Source organism: Trichosurus vulpecula, chromosome 7 (genome assembly GCF_011100635.1).
Source record: "Trichosurus vulpecula isolate mTriVul1 chromosome 7, mTriVul1.pri, whole genome shotgun sequence".
Lineage (NCBI taxonomy): Eukaryota > Metazoa > Chordata > Mammalia > Diprotodontia > Phalangeridae > Trichosurus > Trichosurus vulpecula.
Genome location: NC_050579.1, coordinates 270,179,890 through 270,196,626, shown reverse-complemented (window position 1 = coordinate 270,196,626; position 16,737 = coordinate 270,179,890). Strand labels below are relative to the sequence as shown.

At 52.1% G+C, this 16,737-nt stretch overlaps 2 protein-coding genes across 2 annotated transcripts in view; both read left to right on the top strand.

Annotated features, from left to right (window-relative positions):
• Positions 1–192: 192 nt before the first annotated feature.
• On the top strand, positions 193–7,717 carry RXRB (retinoid X receptor beta). Its single transcript, XM_036766200.1, has 10 exons — positions 193–310; positions 1,262–1,512; positions 1,915–2,071; positions 2,619–2,798; positions 4,099–4,271; positions 4,654–4,783; positions 4,982–5,114; positions 5,239–5,330; positions 5,900–6,005; positions 6,332–7,717. The coding sequence occupies exons 1-10, from the start codon at positions 292–294 to the stop codon at positions 6,477–6,479; spliced, it is 1,389 nt and encodes a 462-aa protein (XP_036622095.1). The 5' UTR covers positions 193–291; the 3' UTR covers positions 6,480–7,717.
• Positions 7,718–7,811: 94 nt separating this feature from the next.
• COL11A2 (collagen type XI alpha 2 chain) overlaps positions 7,812–16,737 on the top strand; it is a 36,017-nt gene continuing 27,091 nt past the window's right edge. Inside the window, exons 1-7 of the mRNA XM_036768449.1 lie at positions 7,812–8,125; positions 8,226–8,314; positions 8,965–9,138; positions 12,410–12,559; positions 12,745–12,955; positions 13,135–13,297; positions 16,056–16,247. Coding sequence (XP_036624344.1) covers positions 7,812–8,125; positions 8,226–8,314; positions 8,965–9,138; positions 12,410–12,559; positions 12,745–12,955; positions 13,135–13,297; positions 16,056–16,247 — 1,293 coding nt within the window. The remainder of the gene's footprint in view (positions 8,126–8,225; positions 8,315–8,964; positions 9,139–12,409; positions 12,560–12,744; positions 12,956–13,134; positions 13,298–16,055; positions 16,248–16,737) is intronic.

Sequence of the window (16,737 nt, the reverse complement as noted above, 5' to 3'; positions counted from 1 at the left end):
AGACCCTGACAGTATCCTGCCCTTCTCTCCCGACCCCAGAGTTCCGTAGGTATCCGACTCCAAGTCCTTCCACACCTCCTTCTGAGGGCCATGCCGTTGGTAGCTTTGCCCTCCCCCATGGAACCTTCTCTAGCCCCCATGCCGCGGGGCAGTGTGGGCCTGCGGGGGAGCGTGGCGCGAAGCATTGTGGGGCCGGGACCCGGTGGTGGTGGTGGCGGCGGCGGGTGGAGGTGGCGGCCGGAGAACAACAAGCCCCGGAGCCGGAGCCGGAGCCGGGGGGAGCGGGACGGGATGGGCGACAGCGGGCGGGGTGAGTGGTCGGCAGGGTAGGGCCAGGGCGGGCGAGCCCGAGTCATGTGCATGTCTTCTTCCCCTTCTAAGTACACCCACGGGTGTCTTTGCCTACCGTCTCCCCTCCCCCTTCCCTGCCGAACGCTGGGAGGGTCTCGCTCCCCGTTAAATCGAGAGCCCGGAGTGGGACGAGGGGACTGGACAGCACTCTGCTGGAGTCGGGAGGGATTGGAGAGGAGGAGGGCTGGGGGGCGGAGCACGTGCCAGGGAGGGGTCAGCATCTTCCAATCTCCCCCTGCGGCGACCCCGACCCCGATCTTAGGCTGGTATGGTTATGCCCGGGGGGCCGTTCGTGCACCTCGCTTGTGACCCCACCCACACTGAGACTAGGCGGGCTGCGGGCCACCCCAACTCAGTTCGGACCCGAACGTCCGCGGTCATCGTTCCGTCACTCCCAGACCGGCCCGCTGCCGTCTCATGCCTCGGGCTCCCGGCTGGGCAGAGGAGACCTGAGTTCGAATGCTAGCTTCGGCTCTTAGCGGCCGCGGGACCCCGAGCAGTCGGCTTTTCCTGTCTGGGCCTCGATGTCCTCCCGTAAAATGAGAGGGTCACGAATCTCTGCCCAGTTCGAGAAGAGCAGCATGGGAGTTTGTCATTTTACTCCAATTCTCTCCTTCCCCCACCCCCACCCCCAAACTTCCTAACCAGAGGGAGCCCTGGGCTGCTTTGGGCGAACCAAAAAAATGATTAACGGCGAATAAAGTGAATTCACTTGGGCTGGAGAAAGTTTAAAAATCTCCCTTTATCTTTGTGTCCCCAGAGATTACCACGGGAACTTGCACATAGTAGGCTCTCAATAAATGTGTGTTGAATTTGAATTGGAGTAGTTGACCAGATGAAGACTGATTATCTCTCTCTTTTTTTGTCTCTCTACATCTCTGTTTCTGTCTCTCCTGTCTTCCCATGCCAGACTGTAGAAGCCCAGACAGCTCCTCCCTGAGCTCATCCCCACAACCCCCTCCCCGGGGGGGCCCTCCCCCTTCTCCTCCTGGGCCCCCCCTGGCTCCCCTCCCCTCTGCAGCTCCATCCCTTCTAGGAACAGGGGGCCCACCCCAACTCCCACTTGGCTCCCCCTTCCCTGTCATCAGCTCCTCCATGGGGTCGCCTGGGCTGCCTCCCCCAGCCCCTCCTGGACCCTATGGCCCTGTCAGCAGTCCCCAGGTGAGCTGTTGTGATCCCGTGATCCTCTTGAGCTATATATAACCCTTGATCCTGCTTTGAATTTCCATATAACCTGGTGATCTTTCATTACACCAGGCCCTGGTGTGAATCTCTGTGCCTTGTGACCTCTGATATCTTGATCCATAATGTCCTTGGTCCCCCCCCCCCCTTTTTTTTTTTTACCATAACAAATAACCTTTCAATCCCTCTTAAAGTTGACAATTCTACTTTATTCCCTTGACCCCTCTTCCCATCATCCTTGGGCCTGTATTCAATCTCCTTTGCCCTGTTTCCCACCTATAGATAGATAGATAGATAATAGAAGAGGTGGAGAGTAGATTTAGGTCCTTGTCACCATCACCACCAGCCCTCCCAACAGACATCCCTGTAATATCCCCTCAGATTAACTCCACAGTGTCACTCCCTGGGGGAGGGTCCGGCCCCCCGGAAGATGTGAAGCCACCACTGTTGGGTGTTCGAGGCCTGCACTGTCCACCTCCCCCAGCAGGTCCAGGGGCTGGCAAACGTCTTTGTGCAATCTGTGGGGACAGAAGTTCAGGTATGGTGTCATGGGGTCACTCAAAGCTCAGTGAGAAAAGGGGCCAGGCCATGTCCCACTTGCGGCAGTTAGAACTTAGATAAATGACTGGTGGTCATCTAAGAGGCAGAGAAGGGGCCTGGGGAGAGCTTCAGGACCTGCGTGGGTGAATGGGAGGATATGTCCCACAGGTCACCCGTCAAGGTTAAAGAGGGTAAAGCATAATATATATGGAGTAATGGTCTTAGAATCGGGTGACTTGAATTTGAAACCTAGTTCTTCACTTACTAGTTTTAGGGGCGCATCACTTGGCCTGTATGTAAAAATCTGTATACAGAATGGGCATAGCTGAACTTATACTTGGCTGTAAGCTGTCAGCGGCCCTGGGCCCTGGGCCCTGTTCTTGTTTTAGACAACACAACAGGGCGCATGTTTGCAGGGGTTCAGAGGGAAAGGTGATGAGTCTTCCTACCCTGGGGTTCCAGAAAGTTGCTAGATCTGGGTGGGGAGTGTCTCTCTCTAGCTATTTGTGTGTCCCCCCCCCGCCTCCCGTTATCTGCCATTCTAGGCAAACACTATGGGGTCTACAGCTGCGAAGGTTGTAAAGGTTTCTTCAAGCGAACCATCCGAAAGGATTTGACTTACTCGTGTCGCGACAACAAGGATTGTACTGTGGACAAGCGGCAACGGAATCGCTGTCAGTACTGCCGCTACCAGAAATGCCTTGCCACTGGCATGAAGAGGGAGGGTAAGAAATCAGCTCTGTACCCTGATACAGCCCCACCCCTCTTCCTGTCCCACCTGTTGGTTTTTCCAATTTCTCCTTCATTGAGGTCATATGGGGGAAGTGGATTGAAGTGCCCACCAGCCCCTATCTTACAACCTTAGAGTCAAGCCAGAAAGAGAAAGAGAACCAGAGTAAGGAAACCATCCCCTCTGCCCCTTTCTTCCTCCTCTGCCATGCGTCTTCTTTCCTCATTTCCACTTTCAGCTGGTCTCCCCCAAAGATCCTGATCTGGTTTCTCTAACCTCCTCTTTCAGTGGTTCTGCCTTGGTGTGTCTGTCCCAGATCTAGCAACTTTCTGGAACCCATCTAGCGGAACTAGCTCTTTGACCCTCCCTGTGTTTCTGGCCTCTTCCACTCCATCAACCGTTACTCTCTATAACTTGTGGTCATGGCCTCTCTGGCTTTCTCCTCCACTCTGTAATCTTGTTGTTTCTTCTCTGGTCTCTGGTTCCTGACCATTTGTCTGTGTGGTTCAAGGAGGAACTCCCTCAAACCTTTCTTTTCTGTGACCTCTGGGGGATTTTTCTGTCCCCATTGTGACATAAAGTTTGGGGGAGGCTCGGGGAAGTCTTACTTCTTTTTTCCTTTACTACCTGAGAGTCTCACTGTAAGAATCCAAATATGTTAGAGCTGGAAGGAGCCTTAGAGATCATCTAGTCCATCCCCTTCATTTTTACAGATTGGGAAACAAGTTCATCAAGGGGGAAGTGAATTGCCCAAGGTCACACAGCCAGTAAGTTGCAGAACCAGAACAAGAACCTAGGTCTCTTGAAAACTGCAAGTCCTGACTTTTTTTCCCTACCCATACTGGTCAAGCAGTGACATTTTCCTAAACTCTACCAGGAATCACATAACCTGGGTTCTGGTCCTGGCTCTTCCACTTCCCAGGTACGTGACCCTTGTCACTTAACCTCTCTGAGACTTGGTTTCCTCACATATAAAATTGGGGTAATAGTACTTACCCTTATCTACCTCGTAGAATTGTTGCAAGGGATCAAGTGAGGTGAGGAATGTAAAAACGCTTTCTGAAAACCTATCTAAACAAGAGAGTGTTTGGATTTAGTTAGAGTTTCTCCGACCCTCTAGGTGATCTCTGCTTCTCCTTCACCAAGTCACCCACCTCTAACTTCTCTACATCCTCTAGGTACCTCCATAGTCCCCTATAACCCCCAAGAACATGACTGACTCTTATGCTGTTTCCCCCCATGACCCACTTCTGACTTCCCACCCATTTTTCTTCTCCCCCCTCCCACCTTCCCAGCGGTACAGGAGGAGCGTCAAAGGGGCAAGGAGAAGGACGGGGAAGGGGAGGGGGCCGGGGGGGCCCCTGAGGAGATGCCTGTGGACAGGATCCTGGAGGCTGAACTCGCCGTGGAGCAGAAGAGTGACCAGGGCGTAGAAGGGCCCGGGGGGGCCGGGGGCGGCGGCAGTAGCGTGAGTGACCAGGGAGAGATCCACCCTCTCAAATGACGCCGGGGGGAGGGAGTTCTTGAATATAGATCTGATGTCCCTCTGGCTCCCAATAATCCAAATAGTAGTAATTGAAATCGGAATGGTTTGCAGGGCAGGAATACTTAAGACACATAAACAAACTTCCCTCCCCTCCCTTATCCCCAAAGTATAATACTTCCCCTCCTTTCCCAACCCTCCCTCCCCCAGCAATAAGGGATGGAATAGAAATTTAAATGATGGGAAGACTCTAGCCCTGGCTAGGGGGAGGGGGAGTGGAACCTCTTGGGCATGGGGGGCGGTATTTGTGTAAGAGAGGGGGTGGGGTCCTAATATTTCCCCAACTATGTGTATCATTCTCCTTCAGCCAAATGACCCTGTGACTAACATCTGTCAGGCAGCGGACAAACAGCTGTTTACCCTGGTCGAGTGGGCAAAAAGGATCCCACACTTCTCCTCTCTGCCTCTGGATGACCAGGTCATCCTGCTTCGAGCAGGTCAGTGATTTCTATCCTTTGGTCTAGGTGACCTTTTGACCCTATCTCCATGTGACCTCCTGGTTTCCTGGGACCATTACCCTGAGTCACCTCTAGGTGAACAGACTGTCTCTAGTAGGGAAACTCACTGCCCCCTTCAGCTCCAGTAACTCTCCAGCCTGGTCTCTGGCACCTGACCGAATGGCCTCTGCCTCTTAGGCTGGAATGAGCTCCTCATCGCCTCCTTCTCCCATCGTTCCATCTCCGTCAGGGATGGCATCCTCCTTGCCACAGGGCTCCATGTCCATCGAAACTCTGCTCATTCAGCTGGTGTTGGAGCCATTTTTGACCGGTCAGTGTTCCCTGGGGCACTCATAGACTAGGCAGTTGGCTGGTGCAGAGGAGGATGTGGGCTGATCTTTGGTTGTTTGGTTTCCTGAGCTAGATAGAAGTGTGACTCCCATGCCTGTCCCTAGGGTGCTGACCGAACTGGTGTCCAAGATGCGTGATATGCGAATGGATAAGACAGAACTTGGCTGTCTGAGGGCAATTATCTTATTCAATCCAGGTAGGAAGACATTTTTCTATATGAGATACCCCTACCCACCCCAGATAATCCAGAGATCTCCCAAGTAAGCAAGCAACCTTTCCCTAAATATAACTTTCTGTTATGGAAGGCATTTTGCAGTAGTGAAAAGAACTTTGAACTTCAGCCTTTGAAGACCTGGGTTCAAGTCCTGGCTTTGCCAGTTATTAGTTGTGTGACTTTGGACAAGTCACTTCTCTGTGGACTTCAGTTTTATGTATAAAACCATAGGGTTACACTAGGTGATCTCCACAATCCCTTCTAACAGCTTCTAAATTTCAAAATTCACCCTCTTAGCTTAGTTTGGGGATAGATACCCTATTTCATAACCCAGAGACATTTTTTTTCTCCCTAGTGTCCTGGAAAGACAAAATACAGCCAACACTTGCAAAACAATGCTAAATGTGGAGGTAGAGGGCTCCCTGGGAGTGAGAGTGATGGGGAGGGGAGGGACCCTTGACCTCGTTATTACTCTTTCTCTCTGATCTTCCTCTTCATCTGTTTTCTTCATCTAATCCTTTCCCATTCCACTTTCTCCTCCCCTCCTGCAGATGCCAAGGGCCTCTCCAACCCTGGGGAGGTAGAGATTCTGAGGGAGAAAGTCTATGCATCTTTGGAGTCATACTGTAAACAGAAATACCCTGAGCAGCAGGGACGGTGAGATGAGAGGGAGGACAGGGCAGGGAAGAGCCTTGGAAAGTATTTGTTTGTGGAACTAAAGAGGAGGGAGGGAGAGATGGGGGATGGGGGGGGGGGTGATGCCAGTAATGAGTATGTGTGTGTATCTAATTTGTCTCTTTCTCTAAGTTCTCTCTAAATTCTCTCTCTCTCTCTCTCTCTCTCTCTCTCTCTCTCTCTCTCTCTCTCCCTCTCCCTCTCCACACACACACACACACATATTTTTATGGAGGGGTTTCTGATGTTCTCCCCTTATCTCCCCTGGCCCCCATCTCCTCCTCCACTCTCCCTCCCTGCCACCCCAGGTTTGCAAAGCTGCTCCTTCGTCTCCCTGCCCTCCGATCTATTGGCCTCAAGTGCTTGGAGCATCTGTTTTTCTTCAAGCTCATCGGGGACACACCCATCGACACCTTCCTCATGGAAATGCTAGAGGCACCACACCAGCTTGCCTAACATTGAAAAATAGAAGGGCGAGGTGACCCTCATACCTGGATGGAGGCCTAGAGGGAGGCTGGAATGCAAGATGGGCCCCAAACTGTGGGAGGTGAGGGTGGGGAAGAAAGCTTCAGGACCTTGGATAGAGATCAGAACTAAACTGAAACCCTCTGAGGGTTTATACTAGTTCATGTGATGCCACCATCCAAGGAGACCCCAGAACCCTGAGAGGGATGGGGTGGTCCCTGTCCTCAGCTGGCCTGGTCCTCTAACTTATGGAGGATGCCCAAGTTTTGAACTGAGTTCTCATACTGGTAAAGAAATTCCCTCACTCCCCCATCTATTTCCCTCGATACAGCACTGGGGATCTGCTGTGCTTCTCTCCTAGGACCCTGTTCCTCTGTCTGGGGACTTTTTGAGCTTGTTCCCCTTCCCCATTTTTTGAATGAGACAATTGAAATGGGGGCTCTGTTCTTCACCCAGAGAAATGGACATTGGGGGGCAGGACCCCTCCACACGATGATGGACATTGGCCATGGGGCTCATGCCTCCCTCCCTTATGAAGACATGGAAAGATTGTGGGAGACGATAATAGTGACCGGGAGAGGAATCACTCTGAAATCTTAACAGCCTGTTTCTTACATCCTTTTTATGGCCATCTCCCTTTCCAGTCAGACTGAAAGGGAGTAGGATGGGAAAGAGGATAGACTGGCTTTTTCCCCACCTTGGTTTGCTGAGTTTTTACAGGGAGAGCCAGGGGTTAGTCTCAAAGACCTCCCTGCTGGTGAAAGAGAAATGTGTTAAGGGAAGGGTATAGGTTGTATCCATCCCTGGGGATCTCCAAGCATGAGTGATTTGTCCTCCCCAAACTTCACCGTTTCTATCCGCCCAGTCTAGCTGGGCAGCCAAGCCAGGGAGAGGGGTGATTGGAGTAGGGAGCTGTTCAAGAGAGATGCTTTCGAGATGATTCGGTTATCACTGACCCCCCCACCCCCACCCCATACCTGATTGCACCATCTCCCTCCATAATCATGTCTTCCCATTACTCACATTAACTTTTTGCCCTGCCCTCCCTAATTGGGAGAGCTCCTGGTTTGAGGAGGCAGGGTTGCTGCAGGGATTGGAGGAAGGGGTCAATCCTAGGGAAAGGGGAGGGGGTGTCTTCTGGGGCCTGCATGATTCTATAGGTTCCAGCTCTCCCACAGGAATTTTCCTTCCAAAAAATGCTTTCAAATTAAAGCCGCTGCTTTTCTGGATGTAGGGGTCTCTGTGGGGGCGGGGGGGGGGCGGAGTGGAGGAGCAGGGACTGGAAAAGGGGTGCTGTGTTGTCCATGTGTGGTGACTTCAAGAATGGGAGAGAAATACCGCTCAGACTCCCCTGACGCTGCGGGGTTTCCCTGGGGCTTGAAGGGGTGGGAGTGGGGGGACAAGGAGCGCTTTGTCCGGGGGGTGGTGTGCCAGGCCAGGGGCGGGGCAGGGGTCGGTGGAGTGGAGGGTGTGAGTGTGGAGAGCCGGCTTTCAAAGGCTCCTTGTTTCCCTGCCACCTCCGCCCCCCTCCTAGGCGGAGGTGGCGGCGGGGAGCGGGCGGTGTCTGCTCAATCCCAGCTTTTCACCCGTCGCACCGAGGGCTCCGGGCAGACCCTGGGGCTCCGCGCGTCCCACCGGTGCGAAGATGCCAGGACAGCGGCGCCTGTCCATATCCCCAAACTGATTCTTCTCCATCCCCTTGGGCTCCCCGCCCCTCTCTCTTTACCACTCTCAAAGCTCGGGGGCTGTGTGCCTCGGCCTGTACGTGCGGCTCTCGGACTCTTCTAGAGTCCTCCATACTTCCCATCCCCTAGTGTACTTGTACTGTGGGCCTCTGTCCCCCCAATGTCCCGCCCATCACTATCTTTAGCCTCTTCTATAAATACCTGGACTCTGTAATTACCTCGGCGGGGAGGGGCGGGGGTGTGTGTAATTATGGACAACTGATTATAGGGGAGACCCCCCCCGACCCCGCCCCCCAAAACCAGGACCCGCCCCCCAAACTGGACTGGGTTCTCGGAAGGGAGACAGAAAGGGAAGCAGGGCACCTGGGGCCCTAGAAGAGATGGGGATAAGAGGACAGGATGCCTAGATCCCTAGGAAGGTAAGAGAGGTAGAATACCTGGGTCCCCGGAAGGCCTTGGTCCCATTGGGCGGAGCAGGGATTTCCCCAGAGAAGGTGTAAAAAGGGAGGTGGGATTTTCCCTCTCCGGTTGCGGGAGGGGCATATGGGGGGTGGGGGGGGCTGGGCCGGGGGCGGGGTCGGGGGCTCTTGACTGGTAGGGTGGCCCGGGACACACAAGTGGCTGCAGCAGAGGAGGGAGCAGCAGCGGCAGCGCGGTAGCCCTGACATCTCCCCTTCGGTGCATGGAATCTTAGGGCTGAGAATTGCAGCGGTCCTCAGCCAACCTCCCCTCTCCAGGGGACCCAGGAGTTTGAGCACCAAGAGCGCCACTGCTCCTTTTCCCTGAGTCAGGTGTCCTAGCGCTTCCAGCTGTTCCGCCCTCCCTCCCTCAATCTCCGCTCCCTGGCTCCTCGGGACCTGGGCGTCCCGGTCGCCCAGCCATGGAGCGGTGCAGCCGTTGCAGACGTCTCCTTCTGCTGGTCCCTTTGGTGCTGGGGCTGAGCGCGCCTCCCCCAGCCCGAGCAGGTAAGTGAGGCCAGGTTATCAAACACCAGAGTTGGGAGGATGGGAGGAGCCTTGGATTCGAGGGAATCTGGCAAGATAGGGGAATTAATGAGTCCCTGGATGGAACGAGGTTGGGAGTGTTGGGATCTGGTGAGGATGAAGGATCCCCTAAAATTTCGGTACCTAGATTTTGGGCAGGATATAGTGGTGTGTGAGGAGACACCTGGAACCCTGTGTCAGTAACCCTGGGGACTGGAGATGGGACATCCTGTCCCGGGAGAGGAGGCAAGGAGATCGAGTCTGGAGGTCAAGATTTCAGGGTTGGAGGTAGAGTGGACAGGAACCCCTCTCATCTTACGTCTCAACTTCCAAATAGCGGGTGTTGGAAAAGATGCATAGGGTAACGTAAGTGGAAAAACTGGTCTAGGAGCCTAGGAACACCTGTATTCTTTGAAAGGGAGTTGGGGAAGAAATGTCAGAGTCGCCATTCAGAGAGTTGAAATTGGAGGCTATACATGGGGGGGGGGGGGCGGTTAACTAGGTGAACCAACATCCTGCTGAGTGGGCAGGTCTCCTGGTACTTGGGAGCCCACGGACACCAGTAGCCCGTACCTGTCTCATTGTGTCTCTATTTTTCTCTCTTCTTGGAGTGTGGAATGAGGATGGGAGAAATTAGGGGATGAGTCAAAGGTTCAGGGGAGCTTCTGTGATACTCCCGTGCTCCTTAGTTCTCTCTGTCCCTGTTCTCTTCCCCCACCGGTGCCCCCACCCCATTTCCCCTGTGCCCTCGCTGCTGCCACGCGGCTGGCTCTGGAGAGTGCTGGGGCCGCTGCCAACGGGCCGGGCCGGACGGGGCTGGGATCAGGTGTCTGAGATGGTAGCCAGCTCTCTGCATTCCTACCCCTCCCCCCTTGCGGCCAGGCTTGTTCCCCCGGACCCCAGCATCCAGGACCCCAGGCTTTCCCCCAGCTTTCCTGAGATGGGACCACAGTGAGGGGAGGTATGATTTCACAGAAGAGGAGCCTGAGGAATAGGACTTCAGGGTCGTAGGTGGTGGAATGAGGGCTGGGATCCCCTTTGAAGAGATTAGGTATAGTTTGCATTCAATATGCACATTAATTTATTCTCTTTCCTTCTTCACTCTTTTTTCCCCCAAGGAAAACAGATCAGAAACTGCAGCATAAAGGATTTCAGTTAGAGTGCAGCAGGAAGAACTCCCAGACACTATAGCGTGTGAAGGACATAGAACTGTAGATCTAGAAACCAGCTCAGAGGTCACCTAGTCCAATCCCTTCCTTTTACTGATTAAGTGGCTGAGGAGGCACAGGGAGATTAAGTGTTTCGACCGAGGTCACAGATAGTCATCATCAGAGTAGGATTTGAACCCAGGACTTCAGATTCCAGAGCTGGTGCTCTCAGAGAGAGGAAATTTAAGGAATTTCTATTCTTACTGTTTAAGGAGTTAGAAAAAAGCCCACTTTTTTCAGGATAATTTAAGGCAGGAGAAAAATCCTCTAGCATCTGTTTGAATTTGGGGAGGGCCCAACTGCCATGGAGCCTTGGGAAAACCACTGCATGTATGTGTACGTGTATATACATACATATTTTTGGGGTGCCCTATGTTTGAGATAGGGAACAAGAAACTATATAGCTTACTCTAGTAATGAATTGCATAACATCAGAGGGGAAGATACATTTCTCACTACCACTTCTGGACTGTGACTGGGACAGGCAAGGGGGAATGGAATCAGTGGGGGAAGGGAAAAGGAGCAGGGATGTTTATAGATCCAAAAGTGGGGAGTACATAAGACAAAGGTGAAAAGTTTGTAAGAAAAATGTGGGGAGCCTGTAGTGCCAAATACAAGGATTCCATGCTTATAGACTTGAGGAGCCTGGCTAGATGTAGGGAGCTGATAGGGCTGAACAGCATTCTCCTGGGTGGGGTGTGTGTGTGTGTGTGTGTGTGTGTGTGTATTTGTGTGTGTGTGTTTTTAGATGGGCTAGAGTCTGAGGTCTCTTGGGCTTGGGGTCTCTGTATGTGTCTCTGTCTCTCTGTCTCCCTCTGTCTCTGTGTCTGAAAGCCGCCCTTGTGAGTTGGTGTTTGCGGAGCCACCACACGTGGGGGCCGGGGAGGGATGGGGAGGGGTGAGTAGTCCGTGGTTTCCCCAGCTCCAGAACTCAAAGGGCCTTTTCTCTGCCCCACCCCGCCCAGTCCAGCTCTCCTGATCTCCTGGGCACCTCTTTTTTTCTCTCTCTCTCTCTCTCTCTCTCTCTCTCTCTCTCTCTCTCTCTCCCTTCCTCCCTCTCCCCCCCCGCCCCCCATCTCTGTAGTTCTGCCAATTTTGCTGGATCTAATATAGGACTTTCTTCAGACTTGGGACTGGAGTGAAATAGAGAGAAAAGGGAAAAGGGAGAGGTGGCTTCTGTCTTCCAGGAGAATTCTGACAGCACAAGCCCAAGTCTAGGAACAGAAGGGGATAGTTAGCTGGCTCCTGGTGGTGGGGTGGTGTTTGAGGCAAGATGTTTAGGTCCCAGGTATAAGGGAGGGGAAGCAATGGGCCAACTGGTTCCTGGGCAAGAACTCTCTGACTATTTCTGATGGGTTCCCCAGATGTGTGTGGCTCAGGGCCCTGGATCAACTCAGACTTCATGTGGCAGTTCCATCGCCCCCCATTCCTTCCCTCCCCTGAATCACTCCCTTTCTCCTCCACTCTAGGCGGCATGGATTTGAGGCCTGGGGTCTCGGATCCTTCTTCCCCCTGGCATACCCAGCATTGCTTAGGAGTGCCCACTCCCACATCAAACCATGGAGTCCAAGTGGATTCCTAAGACCGTTCTATCCATGCAGCTCTGTGTCTCCGTTTTTGATGCCCCCTCCCCTCTCACACATACACACCTCTCTGTGCCCAGACTGATCGATTCCCCAGACGTTGTTTGTGTCAAAGCTGGGATAAAGGCCAGAGGCACAAAGAGAAAGATATGGAGAGGGAGAGAGAGAGACAGAAACAGAGACACTATGAGGCAGATATAAATAGAGGGAATGAGAGAAACAGAGAGAGATAAAAACAGATAGAAGCAGGACACATAAATGGAGACAGAAGGAAATGGAGTAAAAGGAAAAGGGTGGGAGTTTCCAAGTCCTGTGAAGAATGCTAAGGACAGATCTGCCCTGATTCAAGTTATTCCTCCCCCCTATCCCAACCACCACCTACCTCCCTGTGGCCTGTGACTCAAAAGCCAAATTAGTCTCTTCATGGTATAGTTCTTGCTTCCTGATCTTCTTTACTTCCAGGGGGTCCTCCTGTGGATGTGCTCCGTGCTCTTCAGTTCCCCTCACTCCCTGATGGTGTCCGGAGGGTTGTTGGTGTCTGTCCAGCTGATGTGGCTTATCGAGTGACCCGGCCTGCCCAACTCAGTGCTCCTACCAGGCAGTTATTCCCAGGTATGGGAAGCATGGGGAACTAGAGGCTACTAAAGGTTACAGGAGAACCAGGGGCCAAATGTCCTAAGGGAGGAAAGGTCAGACCCCATCTGATAGGGATATGCGTCCATTGCCCTCATCTCTATTTCTTTCAGTCCTCTATGACACTCTTTCTCTCCCATCTCTTTCTCATTGCCCCACTCTAGGTGGATTCCCTGCTGATTTCTCATTGCTGTCTGTGCTCCGGCCAAATCCTGGCCTCCAGGCCCCTCTGTTGACGCTGTACAGTGCCCAAGGTGTTCGGCAGCTGGGGCTAGAGCTCGGCCGGCCCCCTCGATTCCTGTACGAAGATCAAACTGGGCGGCCCAGACCCCCTGCTTTGCCTGCCTTCCGAGGCATTAGCTTGGCTGATGGCAAGTGAGTCACCTCTACCTGCTGACTGTTCCCCTAATTCCGCTGACCACTGGCCTCCCCCCTGACCTGAAGTGTACTATTTCCCTGATCCTCCCACTCCTCGTTGATTTACCAGCTTGGCCACTCTCAGACATTACCCTCCTCCTTGCTCATTCTTCTTTTCTCTTGCTTCCCTTCCACAGGTGGCACCGTGTGGCTGTGGCTGTTAAAGGTCACTCTGTCACCCTAATTGTTGACTGTAAGAAGCGGGTCACCCGGCCCCTCCCCCGGAGTGCCCGCCCTATTCTGGACACCCGTGGAGTCCTCATCTTTGGTGCCCGAATCCTGGATGATGAGGTTTTTGAGGTAACTAGGTCTTCAGAGGCATTTCCTGCTCCCAAGTCCTTCTGTCCTCTCCCACTTCATACCCTAGAGTTCTCGCTTTTGGCGTATCTCTCTTCAATTTTTGTCCCTAAGGTCTGCCCTACGCCCCAGGCACACTTAGTAGCTGCCTATGTGGTATGACTTGGGGTTTGTCATTTGGCTTTTTCTGCCCAAATAGTCATTCAAAAAGATTTGCTGTCATCTACTGTGTGAAATATACTATTGGGGTGGGGATGGGACAAAGATGAATAAGATGTGGTATGTCATCCAATAGGATGGTGAGATGAATAATGGTGTAATGGACTTGGAGCCAGGAAGAACAAGGTTCAAATACTGCCTCAGACATTTACTAGCTGTGTGATCTTGAAGAAGTCATTTAACCTGTAAAATGAGGTCAGACTCAGTAACCTCTGAGGTCCCTTCTAGTACTTAAAGCTATGAGAGTATGATATAACTATCATAAAAGGCCATATATGATAAATGCCATGTGAGCATTGAATCTCTTCTGGCTATGCGGATTAGAGGAGGCTTCCTGAAAGAAGTGACATTTGAGCTGGGCCCTGAAAGAGGAACAGGTTTTCCACAGTTAGGGATCAAACGAAGACTTTCTAAGAGAGGAAAAGGCATGAGCAAAGTACAGCACAGTCAGGGAAGCTTAGGAATTGCTCAGGGGGCACCAACCATTCGTGGAAGGGAGTAGCAGGAGATAAAAAGGTAGATTGGCATCAGATGTTGCAAAACTTTGAGTATCAGTAAGAGGAGTTGTGTAAGTAGTGGGCGGCCTGTTTAAGATCAAGCCCTGGGTCTTCCTTATAGGCCTTGCTGAACCTTCTCACTTGGCTGAAGGAGCTGGCTTTTATGTTCAGCCAGTGGGTCAGGGAACTTTTGCATTTGGCCCAAAGGCTTTTTACATTTCCCAACTTTCAGAATGTCTACCTGTTCCTGAATCCCCAGTGACAATAAAGGGCCCCTTAGGCCTTCTTAGCCCCTGAACCTGTTTGGCTTTCTACTAAGGATCTGCCAGAGAGGAAATCACAGCCAAGCTAGGCTAGGGATGTTTCATTATGGACATCAGCTATCACTTAGCTGGGCCTTTTAATTCAAACCTAGTCTAGTCCTTTCCTAGGACTTTAAAAAATTTTAGACATCTAATCACCTTACCCTGCTGCATTACTTCAAATTTTGTGTGTTCCTTCTTTTGGGGGAAAAGAATTTGAGAAAACAGTATTGTGGTCTGTGGTGTGGAGAGAGAATGTGGAAGTAGAAAGATGAGAATGGGTGCTAGAAATGGGTTCTGAGATAGATATGGCAGCTGGGGCAGAAGGTGGATTGAGCTTGGGAGATCTCTGAACCCAAGTAGCCAAACTGGTTCAGAGGTAAGGGCAGCACTTGAGGTCCAGTGCCTGGAGTTGGAGTGCAGGGATCAAGGATGATTAAAAAGTAGTGAGAAGGGCCTTTTGGCCTTGAGACCCAAAGTTAAAGCTCCTCTGGACAGGCTCTCTTACCCTGGGAAACTGTAGGCTGGATATGCCATTGGCCTAGGACCTGTAAACTAAAGGCTCTTGAGGAGGTAAACGATAAAATCAGAACAATATGTTAGGAATTTATTTGGGTAGTATTGCACACGACAGGGAAAAACTGGAGAAAGCAGAGAGGTCGGCTAGAGAACTGTTATTATTCAGGCAAGAGAGGAAGAGGAACAGATAGATACCAGAAATCTAGAACCCCAAAAAAGTCAGCTATAGGAGGGGTTTAGAAATGAGCTAGTCCAATTCCCTCACTTTACAGGGGGTGAAATTTAGGTGTAGAAAGGGGGAGTGACTTGCCCAAGATCACATGGGGGGAGGGCGGGGGGAGTAACAGAATGAGGATTTGAACATAGGTTCCCTGACAACAGTTCCTGTGCCCCTTGAGCTGTGCCCTGCTGCCCTCCTGTCCCGTGGAGTCTGAGAGGCTCATCCTAGTCGCTCACCCTTTGGTGAGACAGCAAAGGCCAGGGCATTATTTTAAGAAGGCTTCTGTGAAATTGCTGGGAAGTGGTGTTAGTGGTGGTGGCTAAGCTAGCTAGAAATGGAGATGTCAGGAACCCCAGTATTGCCAATTGGGGAACTTGAAACCAAGGAGAGCTAAAGCAGTGAGGAGAGTCTGGGGAAGGAGTCTAAGCTAAAACGGATTTCTCTAGGGTAGGGTGGGGTGGGGGAACAGGTTGACTGTGATCTAGAAAGGGGTAGAAAGGAGAGAGGGATGGGGGATGGGAAGTAAGGAGGGGCTGGAGGCAGAGGGCTTCTTTGGGGAGATCTACCATTGAGTGAGCCCTTTGGACCACTTCCATGAGCACGTCAGCCTAAATCCATCTGGTAGATTAGCTCTCAACCACCAGGGCCCTAAGAAACTGAGATGCAAGAGGTGGAAGTTTCATTGGGAGGAACCTAACAGAGACCATGGCCCAAATAAGAGGGAGGGCAGTGTGAGGGTCATGGGAATCTGGGCTGTGGCGACCTCCAAGGGTGATGATTGCAGTGAAAAAACTTCTGTTTCACAGTTTCCCCTCTAGTTAGCTAGCCCCATCTGTCTTCCTTCATGTTCCAGGGCTTTCCCCTCCTAGCTTCCTCTCCGTGCACCCCTTTCTTCCTTTCCTAGTTCCTGTCTTCTGTCCCTCACTGCTTCCACTCTTCTGTGAAAGAGACAGGAGGGATACCATGCTTCACCTCATTATGCTTCTCCTCCCCAACCCCCCCAGGGTGACATCCAGCAGCTGGTCATCATCCCCGGAGCGCAGGCTGCCTATGAGTCCTGTGAGCGACGACAGCTCCAATGTGAGGGGAGCCGTGCGGAAAGACCCCAGAATCAAGAGCCCCACAGAGCCCGCAGATCCCAGACCCGGGAAGTACATAGACTCCATAGGCCCCAAAACCAGGAACCCCAGAGACAGGTGAGCAAGAACCATAGGAATCCTCAACTTACAGGAAATCCTGGAATGGGCAACTCCAGACCTGTCTCCATGAAGCTTCCCTCAAAACTCAGGTCGCCCTCCTGGATGGTGTTTCACCCCTGCCAGCCCTGACCCCTGACCCCTGACCCAGCCCCCAATTTTATGCTGCCATCTTGTCCTCCTTTATCCACAATGCTCATTCACAAAGCTGTTTTTATTTTCATTAAAAAAGGTTTTGTGATGAAGGAATTTGGAGGAATGCAGGATGGGAACTGCTTATTCCTCCACCCCTTATCTCCTTCTAGTTTAACATGTACCCCTGTCCCTCCACTGCATCCTCACTCCCAAATTAAGAGATTGGGGGAAGGAAGAGGTTGAGAGAAAATGGAGATATGGAGATAGGAGATGGAGAAGTAGAAAGAAACAAAGATGGGGAAACACATGTAGAGACAGTAATAGTTAAGGGTCTAGGGAGATGTGTATGAAGGGG